We start from the raw sequence: 26563 nt of genomic DNA, 5'->3' as shown, positions 1-26563 counted from the left end.
CGACACCTTTGTCACGAGAGTTCATGAAGATGTAATCGATCGGTAACGACATCAAGTCAAGTAATGATGAAGTGAAAGGTTATTGGAACCAAGGGTACGACACAAACTCGAAACCAAGCTTGTTGTCCAAGGCGAAATGATATGACGATGAGGATCGACGTAAGGTTAGTTCATCGTCGAAAATTGGTGCTCCGAAAATAAGGACCAGGTAGCACAGTTAGAATCGTCACGACAATGATATAGCCAAACAGGCTAGGAATGGCGTGATCGGGTACAAACTCGTACTTATAGAAGCTTACTGAAGAGTTGTTGAACCGAAGAGCGGACTCGGTTCAGTTATCGGTGTCTTTGAGTGTTCAATAACTCAGAGCCCGCGAAAAATTGGAATCGGTGGGAAGGTAGCACTTGATGAAGAACTCATAAAAAGTTATGCAGTTCCATGATAATCTCGAGATACCAGGGGGGTAATACTCGACACAAGATCAAAGTAAAGGTTGGACTGGTGTATTGATCCATAGAAGACAATTGTTTTAACTTGTCCGAGAAATGAGATCAAAGAAGAACAATCATGGTCGGAACCACGGTTGCAAAAGGCCAGATCCTAGATATAAGATGAACTTATACCAAAGGAATAATTTATTTAAGAGAAGCTTTAATGATAAGATCTACATCGTGTCCATAGGCATGAACACAAGTTCAAGGTCGACTCCCACTTCTCCAATGCATAACCTTTCATTCACTTCTCACGTTCGATGAAGTTGCAGTGTTGAAATTTTATCTGGTGAAGCACCAGAAAAGTATGACTCGTGAAAACTTTCGGGTTCACACGGTTTAGAGAAGGCATATGTTCAACCCATAGGGGCTTCTTAGAAACATATACCACAAGCTTCAAGAGTAAATAACACAAGCCCGAAAGCAGAGCATGGTTGGCCAAGCAGAGGATACAACTTAACAAAGGCATTATGTATCAGGGGAAGAACTCACAAGGTGATCAAATGTGAAGGACACTGTCGGATAACAATCCAACAAAGGACTTGATGGTCCACAAAGGATTTGATACGAGTATCGGTACTCAACTAGAGGAAGAAGAATGCAAGGAGATCAGATTATAGAAACAACTGACTAACTCAATTGTCAAATGCAAAGGAATTATGATTTCCAAATCAAGGGATCAGAAGCAATGCTCTGATTAAGGATGGATAAGTTGAATAGCCTTAGGGTACAATCAACGACAATTGGATTGGTCGAGAACCAATTCCAGTTAAAAGAATGGAAGCTCAGCCGGAAAGGTAATTTATAAGGATCAATGATGATTGCGTGTATTCGCAGAATATTGAGTCAACAAACTCAAAATGACAATGACAAGGAATGTCATTAAGACTACGAGACTTATGGGATTAACCATAATGCAAGCAAGCAAGAATTTCAAGAGCCAAAGGCTCCAGAGGATTTTCGGAAGATCGAATATTATTTTGAAGACTTTTGTGAAACACATGAACAACTGGGGATAAGCGGATACTCGACAAGTGCGAGAATTATCCATAGGGGTATTCAGGTGACAAGGAATTGCAAGACAGTAGGCACAAGATATTCTCGGATCAATAGAGAGAATTTCGGGGTATCTTGTAATAACAAGATCAACTGGGAATAAAAGTAAGAACGTCAAGTGTATGTATTTATCCATAGGGATATTTCGATGGTAGGGAATTGCAAAGGCAACGGGCACAAAGTCTCAAAAGAGTTTCGGCGAGTAACTTCGAAATCTTCTGGTGCAGCCGGCGATCACCTGGACTGAAGGGGCTCTCCGGGAGAAAGTATTTTCGAGAACCTAAAGTCAGATTTTAGTAAAAATCGTTTAACCCGAATAGAAGAGATGTCAGAGTCCCAGAGCATAGGTCGAGGAATAAAAGATCCTACTACCACCCAATGGCGACGTGGGCCCGTAAGGCACACAGCCAAGTTAGTAAAAGTTTTGCAATGACTAGACTCAACTTCGGCCAAGGAGTGTGGAAGGGGGATTCCTACAGGCAGTCGGCTCTGATACCAACTTGTGATGCCCCCGATTCAATCGTACACTAATCATGCACGCTAATGTGTACGATCAAGATCAGGTACTCACGGGAAGATATCACAACACAACTCTAAAACATAAATAAGTCATACAAGCATCCTAATACAAGCCAGGGGCCTCGAGGGCTCGAATACAAGTGCTCGATCATAGACGAGTCAGCGGAAGCAACAATATCTGAGTACAGACATAAGTTAAACAAGTTTGCCTTAAGAAGGCTAGCACAAACTGGGATACAGATCGAAAGAGGCGCATGCCTCCTGCCTGGGATCCTCCTAACTACTCCTGGACGTCGTCAGCGGGCTGCACGTAGTAGTAGGCACCTACGGTGTAGTAGGGGTCGTCGTCGACGGTGGCGTCTGGCTCCTGGACTCCAGCATCTGGTTGCGACAACCAGAAAGAAAGGAAAGGGGGAAAAAGGGGGGAGAAAGCAACCGTGAGTACTCATCCAAAGTACTCGCAAGCAAGGAACTAAACTACATATGCATGGGTATATGTGTAAGGAGGCCATATCAGTGGACTGAACTGCAGAATGCCAGAATAAGAGGGGGATAACTAGTCCTATCAAAGACTACGCTTCTGGCAGCCTCCGTCTTGCAGCATGTAGAAGAGAGTAGATTGAAGTCCTCCAAGTAGCATCTCCAAGTAGCATCTCGAGTAGCATAATCCTACCCGGCGATCCCCTCCTCATATCCCTGAGGTAGAGCGACCACCGGTTGTATCTGGCACTTGGAAGGGTGTGTTTTATTAAGTATCCGGTTCTAGTTGTCATAAGGTCAAGGTACAACTCCAAGTCGTCCTGTTACCGAAGATCACGGCTATTCGAATAGATTAACTTCCCTGCAGGGGTGCACCAACTTACCCAACACGCTTGATCCCATTTGGCCAGACACACTTTCCTGGGTCATGCCCGGCCTCGGAAGATCAACAAGTCGCAGCCCCACCTAGGCAAAACAGAGAGGCCAGCACGCCGGTCTAAACCTAAGCGCACAGGGGTCTGGGCCCATCGCCCATAGCACACCTGCACGTTGCGAGGGCGGCCGGAAGCAGAACTAGCCCCCTTAATACAAGAGCAGGCTTACGTTCCAATCCGGCGCGCGCCGCTCCGTCGCTGACGTTTGAAGTGCTTCGGCTGATACCACGACGCCGGGATACCCATAACTACTCCCACGTAGATGGTTAGTGCGTATAGGCTCGTAGCCAACTCAGATCAAATACCAAGATCTCGTTAAGCGTGTTAAATATCCGCGAACGCCGAACAGGGCCAGGCCCACCTCTCTCCTAGGTGGTCTCAACCTGCCCTGTCGCTCCGCCACAAAGATCCTCACAGAGGGCCGTCGGGACAAAGGTCCTTTCAGCCCCCAATCCGTGAATCACTCGCGGGTACTCTTCGAGCGGACCCGACTTTAGTCACCATCTGTATAGTATGTATGTATGTATAGTATATACCCGTGATCACCTCCCAAGTGATCACGGCCCGATAGTATAGTAAGGCAGACTGACAAGAATGTAGGGCCAATGATGATAAACTAGCATCCTATACTAAGCATTTAGGATTGCAGGTAAGGTATCAACAGATGTAGCAACAATGTCAGGCTATGCATCAGAATAGGATCAACGGAAAGCAGTAACAAGCTACACTACTCTAATGCAAGTAGTATAGAGGAGAATAGGCGATATCTGGTGATCAAGGGGGGGGGGCTTGCCTGGTTGCTCAGACAAGAAGGAGGGGTCGTCGGTGACGTAGTCGACCACAGGGGCATCAGCATCGTCACGGGGTCTACCGGAGAGAAGAGGGGGGAGAAACAGTAAATACATAGCAAGCAAGTGCATAACAGGACAACAAGCAGAGTAGACGTGTTCTAACGCGGTATGAGGTGATACCGGTGAAGGGGGGAAACATCCGGGAAAGTATCCCCGGTGTTCCGTGTTTTCGGACAGATGAACCGGAGGTGAAATGTTGCAGGTTCACTATGCTAGGGACGCGTGGTAAACGAACGGGCTGCGTATCCGCATTCGTCTCGTCCTTCTAAGCAACTTTCATGTACAAAGTTTTTTCATCGGAGCTACCGTTTATTTTCTATTAATTTTAAAAGATTTAAATCATTTTCAGGATTTATTTAATTATTTATCTCAACATTATCCAGAATAGTAAAAGATGACGTCAGCATGACAACATGCTGACGTCAGCAGTCAACTGCGTAGTTGACTAAGTCAACTACGTGTGGGTCCCGCATGTCATACACTTTTTAGTTTAAGTAGGTTTTAGCTGATTGATTACTGCTTAATTAAATTAACTAGTTGATTAGATTAATTTAAACATGATTAATTAACTTAAGTATTTTACTAATTAATTAATTAACTAATTAATGTTTTTATTAATTACATTTTCATTTCTTTTTAATTTTCGTTTTTTTTACAGGGGCATGGGGCCCCGGTGTCATAGACCCTAGTGGCCTAGCGGGCGACGGGTGCGGGCGTGCGTGCCCGAGGCCACCGGGGGCGGGGAGCACTCGGGCGCCCAGGAGGGCGCGCGCCGGCGGCCATGGCGCGGCCGGTCGGAGCCGCGAGGACTGGGGCGGCGAGGCGCAGGGCCTGGCGGGCGTGGCCAGGGACGCGCGGTCCGGCGGCCACACCCGTCGCGGGAAGCAAGCAAGAGCGGGGCGGCACGGCCACGGCGGACCAAGACGGGGCGACCGCGGGACGGCGCAGGGAAGCACGGGAGCACGGGCCAGGCAGCATCCGCAACAGGGAGCGGCGGCCACGTTCGATGATGGAGACGAGGGTGGGGGTTGGCGAGGGGCTCACATCGGAGCGTAGGGCACGTGGCAATGGTGCTCGAGGTGGGGGACGGGGACAGCGACGTCGTAGGCGAGGAGGCAGTCCGGTGGGGAGGCGTGGTCGAGGCGGCGGGGCGACCTCGGGGCGAGGTGGCGGGGCGCCGGCTCGGGTCTGGGCGACGCAACGAGGCGGTGAGCTTCAGGAGGAGGGCGAGGCGTCCGTCGGGGTTGAACGGCGGTGGCACCACCTGGCAGGGACGAGGGCCGTCGGGCGGAGGCGAGGGGGGATCTCCCGATCCAGATCGAGATAGCGAGAGGGTGAGGTGGATCGGGGAAGTGGGGTGGTCTGCAGATATTTCGGGGCGTGGGAGGGGATAAGGGAGGACGGGGTGGGTTGGGCCTGGTGTAGTGGCCAACTTGGCCAGAGAGAGGGGGGGGGGGCTGGGCCGGCCGGTCGCCAGGAGGGCCGAGAGGCCGGTGAGCTGGGCCGAAGCCCAGGGGGGCAGGGGGGTTTTCTTTCTCCTTTTTCTTTCTTTTGTTTTCTATTTGTTCTTTTCTTTTTATTTATTCTTTCCTGTTTTACTTTAGTCACCTTTTATTTTAGTTTCTGTAAAATATATACATAGCATCTAATTTAGTATCTCAGTTTAGTCCACCGTCACAAAATGTCTAGTCCCCAATTAATTTAGTTTGATAATTTACTAATTAGTAAAGGCATTTAATTATTAGTTTTTATTACTGTTTTATTTATTTCAGTGTCATTAAATACTGTATAAAAATGTGGATTCTCCACCATAATTATTTATGCAATATTTGGCACATATAGAACATTTTAGTTTTAATGTTTGAAAACTTTTATTGTTTGCCTTGATTTTGAATTTTTGAATTCAGACGGGATTGAATCATCGTGAGGTTTACAACAGTAAGAGTGGTGACGTGGCATCATTAGCAGAGTTTTACTGTAGCCTAATTATCCGGGCGTCACAAAAACCTACTCCTACTAGGAGTAGGAATCTTCCCTTTGGGCGCGCCCCTTGAGGCCTACCCTTCTCCTCCTCCCCTTCTTTATATACGGGGGAGGGGGCACCCCATAGACACACAAGTTGATTTCTTAGCCGTGTGCGGTGCCCCCCTTCATAGATTTCCACCTCGGTCATATTGTCGTAGTGCTTAGGCGAAGCCCTGCGTCGGTACTTCATCATCACCGTCAACATGTCGTCGTGTTGACGAAACTCTCCCTCGGCCTCAGCTGGATCTAGAGTTCGAGGGGCGTCACCGAGCTGAACGTGTGCAAATCGCGGAGGTGCCGTGCGTTCGGTACTTGATCGGTTGGATCACGAAGACGTTCGACTACATCAACCACGTTATTCACCGCTTCCGCTTTCGGTCTACGAGGGTACGTAGACATACTCTCCCCCTCTCGTTGCTATGCATCTCCTAGATAGATCTTGCGTGATTGTAGGAATTTTTTTGGAATACTGCGTTCCCCAACAATTATTTGCCAATTCTAATCACCACTTCACCATAAAAGTTCTTTAGTGCTTTCTTAGTTGTTTTTTACAATTTTTGGCCCATATTTAGTGATGTGATGGTTTGACCAATAGCTCTTCGTGGATAATTAAGTATTCATTGTGTTCTTTATCGTGTTGTGTATCATGTATTAGTTGAATGTGGCAATGAAGAGTAAGAGAATTGCTCATTTTTCTCATATAGGAAGATTTTTTTATAACAAATTAATAACGCTCAACAAAACTGGAAGAACGAGGTACAATTATTTTCTTATCCTCTTCGTTTACCACTGCATATTTATTTTTAGTATAAGATTGTTCCAGTACAACATATATACTTTTCTTGGCATGCTTTTTATGAAACCTATCAACTGCCTTGATGAGACCGAACAAATTGGCAATTTTGCATTTTCGTGAAATTATAAGCTTCTATTTTGACAAATGTCTGTCATACCTCAAAACAGAATTCCTTATCAATAGGTAACCAAGAGTTTATATTTCTCATATCTTGGATAAATTTTTCAATGCAATCTTTGTGCGTTCCTTTACTTTTCCGATGATGTAGTGAAAGGTGTAATCAATAACCATTTTTACAACAGATTTCTATACAGCCTTGCGAGCATCTCCAACAACTCACCAAAACAGTGTGCCAATAACAACTTATTGGGGCTCCCTATTAACACCTTTCTAATTATTGGGGATGAATGCTCCAGCAAATCCATAATAAATCTTCTCCAATAACCAACCTGACATACGAGCCCACTTGTCAACCTGACATACAGGAATACACGACGTTGGAGGTGACATGCGACCTACGGTGTGCGGCGGCGGCAGTGTGTCGGTCCAATGGGTGGTGCATTGACGTCATAGTATTGGGAATTGGATTGGGAGAAGGGCAACTCTCCCTTTGAATGATAGAGGAAGATTGGTTGTTATTGGGAAAAGGTAGTTGTTGGAGATGCTCCGAGCTCTACTATTTTTGTTTGGTGTAACACAATATACTACTCGGAGCATTTGCCAATGCCTCTATTGCATTGGTCCAGATTTTAGGGCCTGATAATTAAGCTATGTAACAAAAGACTTTTAGCTTCAAACCCGACTCTGATATAGATTATATGCATGTTGCATTGGCCTTTAGATCTACCATGTTGGGACGCTAGCTGGGTTGAACTAAATTATTGTCCCTCTTGTTGCCCCTTTCTTTTGATTGTGTATCTTCTTTATAAATTGATGAGCTAGCATCATATTCATCTATTGAGGATGTACTTCCACTATCCAGACGTAAATAATGATGATGAATGAAGGGTTTCACTTGAAAAGATTAAATATGGACGCATATTTGGTTTCATTTTTCAATGTTAGCTGACTTTTTTTTGTTTGGCACATACAAGTGGAAAAAACACTACCCTTAGCTAACATTTGAGAACCCGCCACTGATAGCTCAATAACATGTTGCTCCTTCAACGAACAACATATCACTTAACCCAACTAAACTCCACCAAGACAACATCTTCACGAAGGTAGCAACATATGTACCGCTGATCCATGTTGGTAAGGAAACCAACATGTGAAGGCCAGAACATGGATTCATCTTATTTGGTCATCCTAAAACTAACCCAAATATGTAGTGAAGATCATATCATCATGAGCATAAGTACAACACCTTTAAGAACGAGATGTTGCACACGGACATCGTTGTCAAATCTAACCCAACCAACAAAGATCATCTTGATGCACACACCTTAGAGGTTAGAGCTAAAAAAGGGTAGACTCATTACCCTATGTTTTGCGGACCACCCAACCCCCAATTACATGGTGGGGAAAGAGTAGCCATAGCATGCATGCCAGCGACACCATAGAGCTCGGTTGGGAATATGCAAACACATTCATACCAGACCGCTACTGGAACTTCTTCAAGATGATGCACCGACGCATGCGCTTGTGATGTCGTCTCAAAATGAGGCCTTCAGAACAATGCAGATGTATGCATAGAGCGCAACAAGACCACCTTCTCGCTGCCCACATGCGTTAAGTCAATCCGGAATGAAGCCCTCCAAGATGATGCAAAGGGGCGATAAGAGAAGTTAATTCATGGAGAAGAGGGAACTCTTGAGCCGCTTTGGTGGTCGCGACTCAAGAGGAAAACCCCTAAGTTTTTCATCTTGATTTATTGTTTTTTGTTACCTGTAGATTCAACCCGTAAGTTCAATCATCGAAGTACTATGGTACTACCTATCAACCACTAAACAACCCAACCAATACATACATAAGTCCGACACTATAGGGATCTACAAGGGTTATAACTGACAATCTATAACGACACACCGAATTACTTTGCAAGCGATTTTCCTCGCCAAACTGGATACCATTACTCTTTTGATATTTGTTATATAGCTATTTCAAAAGAGGATGTGGCTAGAAATTAGTCAACTGGAAATTTTGTTTGAGGTCAGTTGATTCTTGAACCGTTGGATGCGAAATCAGTGGCCCACGGTCTTTCTTCAACCTCTCGACGCATCTCCTTCCTTGAGCTGCCAGCCACCACCGGCCTAACCGCCGGTCCCCGCCGCCCCGCCCTCCCTGGAACCACTCCCCACCGCCCCGGCCATCCCTCTAGCCCCCCTCCCACCGCATTGAGCTTTTTCTCCGGTGAATCCCCCCCCCCCCGCCCCCATCCTGAACCCTAAGATAAATAATGGGGTGATGACGGCGGCCCCTTCCTTCTCTCCGGCGAGGCCCTCCCTCTCCTTCCTTCTCCTTCCTTCATTCCAAAACCGACTGGCGCCGAATTCAAATCAGCTAACTTATGTGTAGCTAAACTGTTCAAAAGCCGTGTTATCATCCTAAACAACTAATCATTGCAAGCTCTGAAAAAGTGTCATGCACCATGACAGTTCACTCAGGTGATGATTGCTAATCCGGAGAATGCACCATCGGAAGATTCTAAACAAAAAGAAGAACACGCGTAGTACCATCAGAAGGAGGTTGAAACCGTTTTCCCACCCACTGCCGCTGCGACGACAGCTCGGATTCGAAATTCGACGCGAAATCGCAGAAGCACCTCACGAAAGAGTCCAACGGGCCCGAGATATTTTACGACAAGCACCAGAAGAAAAGAGGCGCTGATCGGCCCAAGGGAAATATATCCGAGGGACCGAGGCAACGGAGCCTAAAAACGAGCTAACCATAGTTAGTTCGCCTTACCTTTCCCGCACGATACAGACCAAACCAGGGTTCCGCGTACGCCAACGGCGAAACCAAACCACTATCATCCTCTTCCTCGACCTCGAGCTTCGCCCCGTCCCCTCCATTCCCCTCGCACAGGATTCCCCAGATCGACGCCCGATTCCCCCCGAACCGCGTCGGAATCCCCCGCCGGATTGGCCCCGCCCATGGTGTAATCGAGGGCCCGAGCGCGCTGGCGATGGAGGCGCAGTGGCTCGCCGAGTACCCGCACCAGGCCGCCGACAACCGGCCGCGCAAGCGCCCCCGCCTCGCATGGGATGCCGCGCCGCAGCTCTTCCCGCCCCCCAAGGTATCGTGCACGTGGCTTCCCGCCTCGATCCGCTTCTGGGCGCGTCGTTAGGTGTTAGTTTTTGGGCTAGATCTAGTCCTGGTTTCGTTAGGTTTGGGCGGGACGGCTCGATCCAGGTGCGGGGCTGGTGGCTTGGCGGTTCTGCCATGTGGTTGTTGCGGATCATCGGTGAGATTTTGCGAATTAGCGGAATAAGCTGGGAACAAGTTGCTGGTGCATAGAGAAATTTTGGATAAAAAGTGAGACGGGGGACTATGCAACTTCTGTGCTGCTCAATTTATGGGCCTGGCAAGTAAAACCTGTTAACAATTATCGTATAACCGTTGATTAATGAATGTCCCATCTTTTGGAAGAACTCGCCAGCGTTACTTGATGAGCTGCTCTACTGGACAGTGAATTCGAAGGACGCCAGGCGACGTGTGGTCATTGTGCCGTGAATCACGTGGCGGGCGTTTAGCCGTTTCTCTTCTATTAAATAAATTCTTCTATGCTCGTTATCGGTCTAGTTATTTGTCGTTACTAAGAATATCTGTTGGCTTTTGCAGGCAATCCCGATGCTATATTGTGGGCAGGAACTAATCAACGGTAATTTCACTACTGCTTTCCTGCCGCCGCCACCAATTTATTATGCTGGACCACCGCGGAATCTTTCGCCCCCTTGGAGGCCGGATGACAAGGATGGACATTATGTTTTCACACTCGGCGAGACCCTTACGCCAAGATGTACATTCCACAGCTCAATCTTTTATGTATTTATTTTTGCCTGAACAGGTTACTTGTTTTCTCGACACAGTTAGCTTCCTTTAGCTGCTTTATTTAGGTGATGTTTCTAGTGCTGAAGTGCCCGCAGTATTGAATGTTAATGTTAAATATGGGCATGAGGCTTTCATCTTTGTTATTCTGGCTTTGCATAATTATTTCCCGGTTTATCAGTCATTAATCACTCCCAGTAAACTATGATAATGTTTCTCTGAATCTCTTTACTTGGCTTGTAACAAGTTTTCCATGTGCCATGGTCATGTCTTTTAGATGTGTGCTAGTCGCTCAATGCCTTCATGCCTTCTAGCTGTACTTAATGTTATATTTCTGTTTCACTGCCTCCAGAAGAGACAGTTTGAGTTAATTATAAGCTCTCTCATTGTTTTCCTGTGTGTCAATGCAGATAGGATACTCAGCAAGATGGGCGAAGGTTGGTTTGCTTCTCCTCCCTTTTCTTTGTTTGGAATGCTTAGTTTTGAAGTGAATACTACAGCGTAGTAAGACATTGTCTCCCACACTCGTAAAGTTGAGCCATTATTTACCCAGTATCTGCCTTTCTGAACGTTTTACAGGGACCTTTGGACAAGTTTTGGAATGCTGGGACTTGGAAAACCAAGAATCAGTAGCTATCAAGATTGTGCGTTCCCTGCAGAAATACCGGGAGGCTGCTATGATTGAAATTGACGTGCTTCAGAGACTTGGGAAGCATGATTTTACTGGTAGTCGGTAAGTAATTTACCTTCCTTGATTTACTTCTTAACTCTATGTTGAGTTGATGGGTTTGCATGAATGGTTCTATGCCTGCAGTTGTGTGCAAATACGGAATTGGTTTGACTATCGTAATCATATATGTATAGTAAGTACATATGGATCAAGAAGATTATACTTATCTTTTATTTTATTGATGGCCTAGAGTTTAATCACGAGTTAATGACCTTTTCAGGTATTTGAGAAGCTTGGACCAAGCTTATATGACTTCTTGCGAAAGAATAGCTACCGTTCATTTCCTATTGATCTTGTTCGGGAGTTTGCCAGACAAATATTAGAGTCTGTTACATGTGAGTATTGGTTTAATTCTGCAGTTTGTTGTATCAGACAAATTTCTGTTTCGTTGTAACCTTGCCCTAATGTGCTAAATTGTTCCTTTCTGTCTCTGTATGCCAGTGTTAAGCACCTATAGTTTTTTTCCGTCTTTTGGTTCTAGAAATTCCCTTCCCCAGACCCCACCCTTTTTTGTGCCTAAACATAACAATTCTATTTTTTCTTACCTCTGCAGTTATGCATGACCTGCGGCTTATTCACACAGATCTTAAGCCAGAGAACATTCTCCTTGTTTCACCTGATACAATCAGGGTTCATGATTATAAGGTACTGAACTTCTAAATTAGAACCTGGCCTAAATTTGAGATTTTCCGAATGTATACTTTTTTTATTCATTCTTTGTAGGCGATCCATTGGTTACTTGATGCTCTTTACTGCATAAGTAAATTTATTTTTCTTTCTTTCTAAACTCAGTTTTCTTTTCTCCATGAAGATTCCTATACGCCCACCCAAGGATGGGTCTGTTTTCAAGAACCTTCCAAAATCGAGTGCTATCAAGCTTATTGATTTTGGAAGTACAACATTTGATCATCAAGATCACAATTATGTCGTGTCAACAAGACATTACCGTGCCCCAGAAGTTATCCTTGGTACAAAGAATAGTTTTTCTCTTTCAGTTTTCCTTAAATAGACAATACACCCTTCACTTTAGTGCACTCTATTTTATGACTACGTTGTTTAATATTTTTTTTGTTATATTCTATTCTGTTTGTAGGTCTTGGGTGGAATTATCCATGCGATCTTTGGAGTGTGGGATGCATTTTGGTTGAGCTCTGCTCGGTTAGTACACAATAGCTGCCATTCTGTACTTGACCTGCTTAATTTTTACATATATCTAGTGCCAGTTATTTGTGAATCTCCGGTTATTGTGAAATTTACTCTGTCCTTTTGGTTCTGCATGGAAATTCTAGGGGGAGGCTTTATTTCAAACACATGAAAATTTGGAGCATCTTGCTATGATGGAGAAGGTTCTAGGCCCCCTTCCCAAACACATGATCGCCAGAGCTGAGTATGTATACAAGAGCTTTATAAGTTTGTATGAACTGTTAAGATAATACCAGATGATGCGCATCCGGGCATATGCTGCTGCCTAGGTTCATCTGATGAATGCTAAGTTGGATAAATGGTTACTGACATACATTGATTCATGCTATTCTGCAGTAGACGAGCTGAGAAATACTTCAGGCGTGGACTAAGGCTTGACTGGCCAGAGGGGGCAGCCTCACGAGAAAGCATGAAGGCAGTATGGAAATTGCCTCGTCTGCAGGTAATTACTGTTTGACGTTGTCACTACTCTTATCAGCATAACACATTTTTCTGTGCTTACGGTATGATAGATAGCTGATATTTTATCTTGAGCAATTCTAATTCTAGTCATGGGATTTATGCAGAATCTGGTCATGCAACATGTCGATCATTCTGCTGGGGATCTAATAGATCTTCTTCAGGGGCTTCTTCGTTATGATCCTGATGAGCGTCTTAAGGCACGACAAGCTCTTCAACACCCTTTCTTTACCAGATGCCACAGAAGATGTGGTTACTGAGAGTATACTGAGAATGAAATGCTCAATTCTGTATTTCTTCATTTCGATGTGTAAGAGCTACCAAAAAAATGGAAATGTTCTGCAGAAAATGAAATGTGCTAACTCACATTCTGTTCAATGATGTGAAAGGTAACTGTTGTATATAAAATGAGTTTGTTGACAGTTGATTTATTTAAACCAGGCGGTACTTTTTCAGTTGATACATGCCTTCGAAATCCATACTAATTTTTCCCAGACTACTCAGTACTAACAGGTAGCATGCAGAAATCTCAAATCTCTAACTTGAGGATAGTCACTGAGGATTAGGGGGATGCAGTGGCTGGCTTGCATGAAAGACTGTTACAAATTTGATGGCGACAAATGGTGAGCACTCTGTCCATCTGATTCAGTCTAGCTGTATGCCTCAGACAGTCTTAACAGATAGTCTTGAGTGCATCTAGGATTTCATTATTATTTCTTCTGCAGCTGCTGACATTTTCGGTTGAAATAGCATTTTTTGTCATGTCGGCGTGTCAATATGCCTGGAAGAAAATCCACGAATGCCCAACTTTGTTAACACTAGTTTTACTGTTACGATTCAAACTGTTTTTTTATAGCAATGAATGCTTGTCCCAGGCTTGGCAATGATATTCTGTGGGCTGGTTAGCATCGACCATCTTACTGAGTCAGCTGGCTGGCACCTTGAATTTGAAACTAAATCAAGCTTAAACAAAGCCTTGACATGGTATTATTTTTGGCTCCACTAGAACGGCAATCCTTGAGCCCTTTACCCAACTTAGTTGGTGCTTTAATGACATTCTCTTAAAAGGCAACAGTGTAATGCAAGTGGGCCATGTCGAGCGACCCACACTGATCCATCTTAGTTCTGTCAAAGGGATATGTGCGCACAACTTAAGCCACTTGTTAGAGAAGTGAACACCGGTTAAGTGGGCGGGTTCAGTGGGTTGTTGATCCATTTTCATTTGTTGCATCCTGCTTTGCCCTTTCTGTGTGGAAATCTGGAAAATGATTCTGGTTTGGACTAATAATGCTTTCTACGTGTCAAAGGCTTTTAAAACTACTATTCTTTGGAGTGGCGTTTTGTTGATTATTGTTTCTGATTATATTTTGTTGACTTCTATTTTTGAGAGGGTGTGTTTTTATTAACTTGAAGTTGAAACTTTATTCGGAGATGCTGTTATGTCATTCTTTGAATTAAAAGCTGCACTTGAGCAGTAGACCTGATTGGATGGTGACTTTTACTAACTTTAATTCTCTAGAGTGGCGCTTTGTTGGTTATTCTTTTGAGTATATTTTTGTTAACTTATATTTTTTTGAGAAGTGTGTTTTTTGTAACTTGAAGTTGAATATTTTTTGGAGACGCTGTTACATTTTTTTGGGGGGCATTATTGAGTTATTTATCAGAAATTAGATGCAAGTTAACTTTCTTTGTCTCGGCTATAGTGCTTAGAAAAAGAAAATGTTTCCAGTCTGACATACGTGTCATGATTGCCGTGTGGATGAACTGTGCTTTCTAGTATTCAGTTTGGGCGAGGTAAACATTTTGATAAACAGACTCTTGGTAGAGTAGTAACTGCTAACAGGTGACCTGCCTTTGCCTTTGAAGGTTTTAGAACATGGTTTTCTTTAAATTGTTGTCCAATAAGTATATGATCTAATGGACGTCTGAAGGTAGGACCACCCAATTTGTGAATTATTGTGTGGGTATCTTTTGAGCTGGAGCCTGGTTCAGAAGGCTAGTGACAATCTGTTCTTGCAACAAAACTGATCCGCAGGGAATGTGGATGCATCATGAAAGATAAGGGTCTGCTTTGGCATCTTCTTGCGCTTCATCAATTCTATTATATCACGATACTGTACACATGGTTAGCTTGCTTACTGTCGTGCATCTCTGCTTCAAACCAGTTACAAGCTGGTTGCATGAGTGCACTACGTGGTTGGCATGAATGCCTGATCACGTTATACCTCAGATGAATATAATAAATACTCATGTGCTACCTAGCCCTATCTTACAAACAACAAGATGGATCCCAATAGCGCTATGAGGAGATGGGATGTGGTTCATTGACCACTCTCATTATCAGTGCTCCCATATCCTGGATCAAGAACTCTTTTGCTACATGGTGAAGCATTTCTCTTTTTGAAACAGAGGCAAATGATTTGCCTCGTCCATTACTTAAGCAGAAGAAAGTTGCTTGGTTAATTAATGAAAGCTGGGTGAAAACCATTGCACACAGTTGAGCGGCACACATAGGATACCCCACACAAGCCTCTCCAAAGAGGGCCTCGTCGAGACAGCGCACCGGCATCATCATCATCACTTCTGCGTTAGAAGGTCGAAGATTGATTGTGGTGAAGTCGGAGTCGTATTGCACAGAGTTTGGATTGACATGGTGAATTATTGATGCCAGCTGTAAAGAAATCTAGTTCGGAGAAATTATTTGTACGTGCCATTTTTCTTGGTGCCTTTAAAAATTACAATTTCCGGGGATGCATTTTCAGTCGAAGTAGTAGTATTTTCGCTGATTTGGTACATGCCTGACTGAGGATCGTGGCTTTCTTTACAGTGGGAGTACATGAGATTGATTTCATACATATATGAACATGCCTGATTAGCTGTCGGGTCATGGCATGTACATGAGACTTCTTGCTTGCACACAGACACTTCAGTCTCCTCACACGCTAGCAGACTCCTATTAAAGACGATCTAGCCAGAAGATAACAAGCTGTGATGGCAATGGTGAGAGTGAGATGAAGCTAGTGGATCTGCCATCCATGCGGTAGATACTGCTCGATCTTGGCTAGAGAGGTGGATCTAAGGATGGGCTAATTCGCTATGGGTTGGGTTTGGTTCGGTTTGAACAATTATCAAATCCAAACCCAAATTTAACGTCCTTTGTCAACCCATGAAAGAAACCACGGGCAAAAAAATGTGTAAGCGTCCAAACCCGATGGGTCTATGATGTCTTCCCAACACATATACATATGATACAAGCGAAATGCGTACCAATTTTGAGATCAGCACTTTGGACATTATCAAATAAGCACAATAAAGTTTCTCCTAAAATGACAACACGACTTCCGTCGTCTAAACTTGGATGACACGGGCGATGACCCCAAATCGCGTCGCCGCTAGACAAAGCCTGTGCAGTGATGGGGTCTTCTCCCCTGATTATGTTGCGTGGCGATGTAGAGGTCGGTGGTCGACGGTGTGGCTAGTGGCGTTACGACGATGTATGTGCGTGTGGATGCGGACGCTGCGGCCCTAGGGTGAGCTTGCCAGCACAACTTCGCGAGTGGGAGGCTGCACGTTGGGTGCTGGTCCAGGCGGCGCTCTTTGGCGTCTGTGCTCGATGGCTGGCGATTGCTTCCGCCATGAGGCTGTCGTGAGCCATATAGGTGGAGCAAGCCAGATTTGGGTCACCCCGCTTGTATGTGAATGAGGTTGTGGATTATGTGCAGTTGTGACCAGGGATGGCACACCGCTGCCATGAGAGGTTATGGGGTGGCCCATTTGCGATGGATTCATCTTGTACAACGCAGTTTGGCTCGACAATGGTCGGCGCTCGGTCGTCAGTGGTGTTCAGAAGAAACGGGATGTTTTTCGACTAGATAGAAATAGTAAAATTGAATTGATTGCCCTTTACTCTAGATCTGGCGTGGCTGGGACTTACCTAGGTGCCAGAGTTGTGGCTCGGATGTGGTTGTGTTGTGCATTGCGTTGGTCGTGTAGATGGCGGGCCACCGGGTTGGTGGCGGTTGGCGGTGTTGGTGTCTCCTCATCGTCGGCATTGTTACTCGTGATGTGTCATGGATGGAGGATGGTGCCATGGCGGAGCTCGTTTTTGGCAGTGTGTCAGGCGGCCATGCGGCTTCAGGTGTCATGGTGGTCATTGGCCGTGGCGAGATGCATGGGTGGCATGGCAATTGCGGTTTGAGCAGGAACAAGCATAATTCAGCGACGATGTGCTTGGTGAGGTCTAGGTGAAAGGCTAACACTTTTTTTTTTGCGAGGGAAAGGCTAACACTGACTTTAGATGATGTCGACGACGAGATGTTCTTAGACATCGTTGCCCTCCTTTAAGGCATCATTGTGGATCCCCTTCACCTCACTCGTCATTTTCATCTCAGGCTCTCCGACCCAAGTTTTGTCCTTGGTCAGAGTGGCCATTTGTGTCGTTCCCGTTGCTTCCCCCTTGGGGGCGTCGCCTTGGAGGGCCCCATCTATTAAGGAGTATTAGTATTGATTAGCTCTCCTTACATATTCCCTGAGCTATGCTGCACATATAAATTGGTCCCCTAACAAATAAATTGATTGAAATTTCAGAGGATCAATAACCTATCATGTTGGCACAGGTCCAAGCTTGCGTACACACCAATATAGATTCAGCCATAGGCCCAAGTCAGCTACGATGTGCACGGCCACTAGTGCTAAAGGTTGATTCTAATGTCACAGGGATATGCAATATCATCTTTATAAAGCAGGAAGGATACATTGCAACCCCAAATTTCCACCAAGTGATGATGTCCATATCTTTAGATCTCGTATTCTCTCGATATTCCAAGTATAAGCCTCAAGCAAAAATTGTAGGCTCACAATATCATCTACTCCAGCTGGTTGTGCAGCAGCGGTGCTAATAATCTCTCCGCAAAAATAATACAATAATCTCTCGTATAGCCATCTTGAGAAGCCATCGAGAATTAACAGCCTCTCATTTATTGATTTGATTTGACAATTACTGGCCATCTGCAAACTCATCATCTTGTCAATAAGATTCCAGGAAATACTTTGCACAAACGAGCAAATCCACGTACAAAAACACTAACGCACAGGAGCAACAGGAACAAGAATCTTACCCCTAGTGCCGGCTGTTTGGCGTGGTCGTCGCCCGTCTTCGGTTGCGCCCGCCTCGCTGCTGCGGTCTGCCTCGCCGCACCCCCCTGTCGCCATGCTTCTGCGCGCTGTGGAGCTCTTGCAAGCCGCTGTGCTCCGCATCGTAGCCTTGCGCCGCAGCACCCGTGCACTGCCACGAGTGGTGACTTGCAGAAGTCCAGGGGAAGGGATTTACATATGTGTGGCGGGCTGGCGGCGCCGGCTATCTTAGGTGCTGCCATGGCGCTTATGACAACAATAGGTGAGATGTGTACTCTCGAAAAAAATACCACATATATGTTCTGTACCTGGATTCAGAGAAGTTACCTCAAGGCATGTCACAATTGTTTTTTAATAGTGAATGTTATATGTGTGTGCGTGAATCAATCGATGTAGAAAGATGGGTCATATCCTCCTTTCTGAAAACAAAAACAATTGCAAGTTGCAAACTGGGCAACTCAGTATGCAAGTTCAGACAACAACAACAACAGCTCATGTCAAACTGCAGTATACAACAAGTTCAATTTCAAGTATGCAAGTTCAGACAACAACAACAACAACAGCTCATGTCAAACTGCAGTATACAACAAGTTCAATTTCAGAGAATCAGGGGTCGTCCCTTATAGGAAGGGACATTAATCTCTGTACGAATTGGGATCTTGCACCCCCAAAAAACATTCTGACACTCCACCCCTCTGCTGTTGTAGGTTTGGAGATAAAATAGGCACATGCCTTGAGAAAACAAAACAAAACAACATCCTTCGAGCATCTATGTAAGACAATACAACATGTTGATAGCACTTTTTGTACAGACAGGGCGTTCCATCGCTCTCCTCTTGCAGATGCAGACACACAATTAGCTTCACCACAGGTACACCGCTATTCTACACTGCATAGAAAAGGGAACACCATCAGTTTATGTTATAACTGGTAAGTAATACCTTGCACATACATTATAGTGAAAGAGCACACTTGCTGATAAACTAATGGACATGAGTACAAGGATAAGCAATCTCACGATGAATAACTAATTCAGAAAAAAATTCTATTTTATTTTTGAAGAGCAATCTGAGTTACAATGCAAGTAGACACACATCCTCACGATGAATAACTAATTCAGAAAAAGAACTCTATTTTATTTTTGAAGAGCAGGGGGGAGGTGGGGGGCAAGGGCCCTCCCGCCTGAATATTTTCCATTTTCTATTGATTTTTCTCCATTACAGAGGCGATCTCAATTCAGAATTTCTATTTTCAGTACCTTGCAAATAATTTTACTTATTTTGTTTAAGAATTCATAAATTCAGAACTTGATGGAACACCTGCTTGTGCACAAATGAGATAAAAGGATAATTACCACAAACAAATATGGAAATTGCAAACATTCTCATCTCAGAAACTTCCACTTACCAGAGATCTATAAGTTCTATCACCACTGCGATGGGAGAATACTCACAAACATCTCTTTCAGATTTTCATCTTCAGTCATCTGTTCCAAAATCCTGTCATTGGAAATAAACTCTGATGACCGGCTGCACTCCGCGGGCTGTGGCTCACTTGAAAACAGCAATTTGGACATTTGGTCCTTCTTAGCTTGTGTGTCATATTTGGCCTTCTCCTGTGTTCCTTCTGCGATTAGGTTGTATGTATGGACAATCTTTTGTTGACCAATACGATATGCACGTCCAATCGCCTGCCTTCCAACAGAAGGGTTCCACACAACATCGAGGAGCACCACACGCGACGCTCCAACGAGGGTGATACCTTCTCCACACGCCTTGGTCGATGCAAGCATCACCTTGGCCTCGCTCTCCACATCATTGAAGGCCACCATCAAGGCTTTGCGGGTTTTAGGGGAGATTTTTCCACTCATATACAAGATCTCTTTGCCTTTAGTCCAGTTGAACGCTTTTCTCAGCTGTTGCATGATCAACTCCAGTGGTTCAAGAAACTGGCTAAAGACAAGCACTCGCTCTTTTAAAGCTTGACATAGACGCACAACCTCGTACACAAACCTCGTCTTAACTCCTTCACTTGGCTTCAACCGTAACCTCTCCAATGGAAGCTCGTCCAAAACAGATGTTACTTCTTTTGGCAACTTTTTCATGCCAGCAGCGAGGGACGGATGTACAGACGCAAGAGATATCTTGTATTCTGACTCAAAAGTGCCGCTATGTGTCTTTTCTTTTTGAGGACGTTTGCCACGTGTCTTATGTTTCTCCATCATTGCGATGATCCTCTTCTGGCTGGGAAGAGGATTCAGAATCACAACAGATTCTCTTAGTCCTTTGAGGGATTTTTGAAGAATGTCACCATTATGGATGTGCACAAAAGGGTCCAATTTTTTCCTGATCTCTTCTACCATCACATCTGTCACGTTGTGTAGTTTCGAAGAAGGAAAGAAATCCATGGCTTCATAATTTGCCGGAAGTAACAGGCTAAAGATGCTTCGAAGCTCTTCAAAGTTGTTCTGGAATGGTGTCCCGGATAGAATAATCCGCCTTTTTGTACGAACTTCAGCAAGAGCCTTAAAAATATTGCTCTCCTTGTTCCTTGGCGTGTGTCCTTCATCAAGGATCAGCAAGTCAGGCCTTTGAAGAAGCATCTGCCTCAGCTTGTCATCATCATTGCCTTCTCCTTTGGTGAGCTTCTGGAACAGGCTGTAGCTGAGTCCAATGATGCTACTCCCCTCAGCCCATGATCGCAATTTCAGAGCGCGCATATAATTCTTGTCAATGCTGCTTATGGACAGCCTCCGGGCCAATTCCTTATCATTCGAGGCCAGTTTTTCGACGGTTTTATCTCCATGCCAGTGGATATCTCTGGAATTCAGTATGTGGAAAGGTATCTTCACATTCCATTTTCTGAACTCAGTTTCCCATGTGTCAAGCATCCCCTTGGGGGCAATGATCACCGGAAAACACTGCGGGAAAAGCTCGAGGTAAGATTGAACAAATGTGATTGCTAATCTGGTCTTCCCCGTCCCTGGGGCGTGAGAGATCACACAGCCACTTAGAGTATCAGTTTTCACAAACTTCTTCACCTCTTCAATGTCAATACCTCCGGCCAGTTTCTTCCACATGAATTCAAAGGCTTCCTGCTGGTGTGGGAACATGTCTTCTCGGACACCAGGAATGAGATTCCATACAGGGCCACTTTTATGACTGCCAGTGATGTACTCTCCTTCATACCCCATTGTTGTTAGGATGCCATTAAAAATAATATAATCCATGTTCAGCTCGCGAGCCGTTGGTTCCCTTTCCGCTGAATAATTCCCCTAAATCGAGTGAAAAAATATAGTTATCATGAGTCGATTACAAGAAGTATTGATGTTGTCGGTGAGGTCTAAGCAGTTATTTGAAAAAAAATGTTGGATAGCGCAGTGCCTTACCATAGGGGCCATTACATATTTAATTTCAAGAACAAATTTGCAGTGCTTGCACCAAGTTCCAATTTGGTCATCGGTAAATAAATCATGCTTCCCTTGACTGCATAAAGTTTTTTGGTCTGATGGAATATCTTGCCCCTGGCTCTCTTCAACCTGAAATGCAAGATGTAAGGATTGTTTATATCTGAACAGTTAACTGGAGATGATCACAAATACAAAATTTACACGATTACAGAACTTAGCATTTGTGAAAGATGTAACATGTTTGCATTTGATTTGTGAAATGAAGTAGAAGGCTTTTGTCTAAGCTTACGGGTGAAAGCTCACCCACCTGCGTTTCTATCTAACTAACGGACTGTTAAATGAGGGACTCTTCCCCCTTTAGCCAACATTTTAAATTGAAGGCCTTTGTGCTTCAAGAAAAGTAACTTTGGTGGTATTTCATATGACTCACTAGCTTCTACAGTATCTATAAGGACATTGGTATGCTAGAGCGTACTCTCGAGAAAAAGAAAACTTTTCCCGGGCACCGCAGAAATGAAATTTCCAGGATTGATAGCGAGGACTATTCTACAGCAAACAATAGTACTTCAAAGCAAATGTAGTAGTATAATGAGAAGGACTAGCAGAGAGTTAAGTACCTCATCGGAGCTGTGAGCGTTGGCATTGTTGGCTTCAAGGACAAAATCGTAGTCTCCCCACAGTTGATCCTCGAGCTCGTCATGCTCTGATTTCACTTCAGCTTCCTCCCCGAACTTGAACACCAGAGGCATCGTGTCGCCGCCGCCCTGCTGTGCATCGGCAGGAGCAGAGCCATTCCGGTAGCTCGGTATCCCGTCGAATAAGTTGGAGAGGAGGTCATTGCAAGGGATGTCCTCCTCCTCCGTATGCTTCCTCTTGCGATGAGACAGTGAGCTTTTCTTGAAGAAAATGTCATCCTGCAGACCGCGCCCCTCTGCCGCGTTTGCAGCGCGATTCTTGGCGCGTCTTGGGTTGGTAGAAGAACCAGCGTGGGTGTTGCCACGTTCCTTGGCAGCAGACTGCTGCCGGTTTGACGCTCCGGTCTTCGGCCGGCTTGAGCTCGGCCCCTTCCTGGCGTTCCTTGGGAAGGTTCTGTCGTCGTCAGGTTCAGCGTCAGGGTCGTCGCTGTGGTCGTCCTCTTCCTCTGAGAGCCCGCCTTGGGCGATCTGCTCCCGGCACCGTCTCTTCTTCTTCTTCTTCGCCGGCCTTCTGTCTTCGCCGGAGCTGTCGTCCTCGGCCGCCCAGCTGGATGGCTGAGGCGGTGGCACGGCTTCCTCTGGCTCGGAGCCGGAGGAAGATGTGTCGAGCAGGACCGGCCTGCTTACAGTACCACGTTTCAGCAGTTTCTTGTTGGAGCAGCTCAGGCGCGACCGTGTCCGCTCACTGATGAGACCCCGGCCGGGAGGGGGGGCGGTGGTGTCGGGCTCCTCGACGATCCACAACCCCTCGAATCTCCTCTTGCGGACTCTCTGCAAGCCCTCGACGGCTGGTCTGGCCCTCCCACCGGCCTCGCCGTTGCTGCCAGGCGTGACACGCTGGTCCTGCCCTGCCTCGCCGTTGCGTCTAGGCGCGACACGCCGTTCCTGCTCTGCCTCGTCAGATTCTTCTTCTTCCTCCTCCCCCGCCTCCTCCTCCTCCTCCTCCTCCTCTGTCTCTGTATCTGTTGTGTCGTCAGACTCCTCTTCGTCAGCATTGTCATCAGAACTGTCGTCGTGACTGGTGTTTCCGTCGTCCTCCCCACCGGCCTCCTCCTCTACGGATTTGCATCTGCCGTGGCTATTACCATTGTCATCCTCCTTGTTCTTCCCCTTGATCACATCCACATCCTCCTTCTTCCTCTTCATCACATCATCACCCCCCTTGTTCTTCCCCTTCATCACATCCACATCCTCCTTCTTCTTCCTCATCACATCATCACCCCCCTTGCTCTTCCCCTTCATCACATCCACATTCCTCCTCATTACATCGTCCTCCTCCTCGCTATCATCCTCCTCCTCCTCCTCGTTATCGTCACTCTCATCATCCTTGTTCTTCCCTCTCATCACATCCTCCTCCTCCTCCTCGCTATCCTCCTCCTCCTCCTCCTCGTTATCGTCACTTTCATCATCCTTGTTCTTCCCTCTCATCACATCCTCCTCCTCCTCGCTATCCTCCTCCTCCTCGTTATCTTCACTTTCATCATCCTTGTTCTTCCCTCTCATCACATCCTCCTCCTCCTCCTCCTCCTCACTATCGCCACTTCCGTCATCCGTGTTCGTCCCCTTCATCACATCCTCCTCCTCCCCCTCGTTATCTCGGGATTCCTCATCATTGTCATCTGAACTGCTCGTCTCTTCATCTCCATCGTCACCCCCGCTGTCATCAGTTACCACAGTTCTACTTCTTCGGCCGCCGTCGCGTGAACGATCACGAGACGCAACAACCGCGCCGGCCTGCCTCGCCGGCGCGGCACCATGCCGGCCTCTATGGCCGAATCTCCCATCGTCATCTGAGCTGGTGTCTTCCATCTCCTCACCATCACCTTCCTCCACGCTATCTTCGGGAACCACAGATGCAGCATACTTCGCAGCCACTTTTCCTCGGTCGCCGCTCCGCGAACGAGGGCTTGACGCAACAACTGCGCCGGCGCCGAGCTGCCTCGCCGGCGCAGCATCACGCCGGCCCCTGTCGCCGCCCCCGTGGCCGGATCTCCCGAGCCGTCCATCGTCGCTGGAATGATGAGACCGAGGACGACGGACGGCCTCGAGTCTCTTGTGCTTCCTCGACTCGTGGGAGGTTCGCGGTTCGTCAGCAGGCCTCGTCGCGAGAGCGCGACCCCCCGCCCCGTGCGCCTTGGCTCCGCTTGACGACCCTCGTCTCTGCTTCTTCGCCTTCCTGGAGCCACCGGGCGAGGAGGGCGCCGCCCTCTTGCGACCTCTCGCGCGTAAATCCTCCGAATCGCTGCTCGGACAGTAGAGATATGTGGGTCCACTACCGGAGAGAGGATCCGCCCCCCGGCCACGGTGGCGTGCGGCTACCTTGTTCGAGCGCCCGCCGCGGGTGCCTTCATCGTCGGTGTCGCTGTCGAGCTGGATGGACGGCGGATTCGCGGCGCCGTAGCGGGTCGCGGACGGAGAGGACGCCGTGGCCGGGTTTCGTCGCGGTGGCGGCGATCCCGCCGCCGCGCGACCACCGACCGACGGACCCTCCCGACCGCGTTCGCGACTGCCGGGGCGGCCTCCCTTAGCGCGTCCTCCGCCTTCACCGCGTTCCGAGCGGCCGGAACGGCCCCCCTTAGCGCGGCTTCCGCCTTCACCGCGTACCGGACCGGCGGAACGGCCCCCCGTAGCGGGGCTTCCGCCACGACGGCCGCTGCGACCTCCGTCATCGTAGTCGTCGCCGTCGATGTCGATGAGCGGGACGGTCTTGCGTATCGGGAGCTCGACGACCGGCGGCGGCTTGGGCATCGCGGTGGGGCGGCGCGGCGGTGGGAGGCCAAGGGGCGAGGCGAGGCGAGGCGGATGCGGGGTTTGGAGCGGGGTTCTGCGTTCGTCGCTGGGTTGGTCACGGCTCACGAGGGGCGGGACGCGCGTAGATTTTAGGAAATCTTTTGCCCTCTACGATTGGGAAGCAGGAACGGATGCTGGGCTTTTAATGACGGCCCGTCTGTCATTGGCGCTCAAGCGAACTGGCGAAAGATCACCGGATTAATGCGGGAGAACCAAGCGTCGGGGCGTACGCGTTCGGCCACCCACGGCCTATGACCTGTGGGTCCCGATATTCCTCCGAGTGTTTGGGCCCAGTGTTCAGCGTGCCAAATATTTTTGCGAGTGGAAAGGTCGGAATGGATAGGCTAAGCGTATCGTATCTTTAGTAGGGAAGAACGAGTTTTACAAGATTGTCAAGCTCATTGGTAGCAAATTAAGACGCCACCCCACAATATCTTTAGGCTATTCTCTCGCGGTCGCGGTATTTCTCATGCGTACACATCGAGTGAGAATGTGGTCTGCAGTGTCCTGATTTTGCGCACAAAGATTGCATGGCACCGTGTTGTCACGCAGTCCAGGCCTAACTCACCCGTCTGTCATCCAAGAGAGCTGCTATACATACGATCAAATTCTGGACAATCTTTGTACGACAAGACTCATCTGATGTGGTGGGCTCAAACCTCGGGAAACAGGACTGTCTCTTGTCGTACAAATCGTATGTAAATTGATCGTATGAGAGGCAGTTTCGGTCATCCAATTACGGTATTGTATAGTCAGCCAGACAGGGATTTTGCAGGTTAGAGGCACTTTGGTCTTCCACAGCCATGTGGCGACGAAGAGAATCGAGCCTTCCAATAATAGACCATAGGTGGAGCTTGCTAGATATGTCCCATATTTACTCCACCGCAGCAACAACATCCCATAGCTTGACGTGTTGTATCATTCCTTGAGTGGTAAGAGCACCTCAGATGTCTCGAACCCAAGCATAGTTTAGCAGTCCCTTGGACACGGGTCGGTTGTTAGCAGTTTTAGCATTCACCTTGGCCCACACGAGCGGTGCGATCTCACACGCCATTCACCCATTGATCCATCTGTCTTTCCAAAATAGAGCCCTCTTGCCATTGCCAACTTGACTTGAGCAAAGACTGTAGAATATTGCATTGACTCTTTGGGCCTGAGATGAGACCAAGGCCTTGCTAAGGCTTAGATGGGTCCATGGGGTGAGCCCATTCCCAATCCACGTGCTCGAGTGACGTGTTGTGGCGAATTGGCGGAAGCTCGCTGGATGAACCGCGGGAGAACGAAGCGTCGAGGCGTAAGCGTTCACCGAGCTATTCCCTATGACTTATGGATCCCCGAATGTTTGGACCCGGTGGTTAGTGTCAAATTGCTTGTGCGGGTGCAGTGGTCGGTGTCGAAAGGTACGACGAGGGTTCATCCTACTAGATTTTGGGGTGCCTAGGAAAAGATCAAACAAATAGAGTTGGATTCTTGCTTGCGTAAAAAGCCCTAAATACATACA

At 46.9% G+C, this 26563-nt stretch overlaps 1 protein-coding gene and 1 pseudogene across 1 annotated transcript; one reads left to right on the top strand and one right to left on the bottom strand.

Annotated features, from left to right (window-relative positions):
• Window positions 1-9519: 9519 nt before the first annotated feature.
• LOC123127876 (serine/threonine-protein kinase AFC1) lies at window positions 9520-13497 on the top strand. Its single transcript, XM_044547728.1, has 12 exons — window positions 9520-9891; window positions 10437-10614; window positions 11054-11080; window positions 11223-11376; window positions 11458-11506; window positions 11594-11708; window positions 11927-12018; window positions 12185-12341; window positions 12467-12531; window positions 12663-12760; window positions 12913-13018; window positions 13143-13497. The coding sequence occupies exons 1-12, from the start codon at window positions 9781-9783 to the stop codon at window positions 13293-13295; spliced, it is 1305 nt and encodes a 434-aa protein (XP_044403663.1). The 5' UTR covers window positions 9520-9780; the 3' UTR covers window positions 13296-13497.
• A 5144-nt stretch (window positions 13498-18641) lies between these two features.
• On the bottom strand, window positions 18642-26163 carry LOC123127875 (SNF2 domain-containing protein CLASSY 4-like; annotated as a pseudogene).
• Between the last annotated feature and the right edge of the window lie 400 nt (window positions 26164-26563).

The sequence above is a fragment of the Triticum aestivum genome, chromosome 6A (genome assembly GCF_018294505.1).
Source record: "Triticum aestivum cultivar Chinese Spring chromosome 6A, IWGSC CS RefSeq v2.1, whole genome shotgun sequence".
Classification (NCBI taxonomy): Eukaryota; Viridiplantae; Streptophyta; class Magnoliopsida; order Poales; family Poaceae; genus Triticum; species Triticum aestivum.
This window is presented reverse-complemented; position numbering and strand designations above follow the sequence as displayed.

Bases quoted from the DNA above. Each gene is read 5' to 3' on its own strand.
- LOC123127876 (XM_044547728.1), top strand. From the start codon at position 9,781: ATGGAGGCGCAGTGGCTCGCCGAGTACCCGCACCAGGCCGCCGACAAC. The intron at 12,019-12,184 runs GTACTGAACTTC...TTCTCCATGAAG, and splicing joins TCAGGGTTCATGATTATAAG to ATTCCTATACGCCCACCCAA. The intron at 12,342-12,466 runs GTACAAAGAATA...TTCTGTTTGTAG, and splicing joins TGCCCCAGAAGTTATCCTTG to GTCTTGGGTGGAATTATCCA.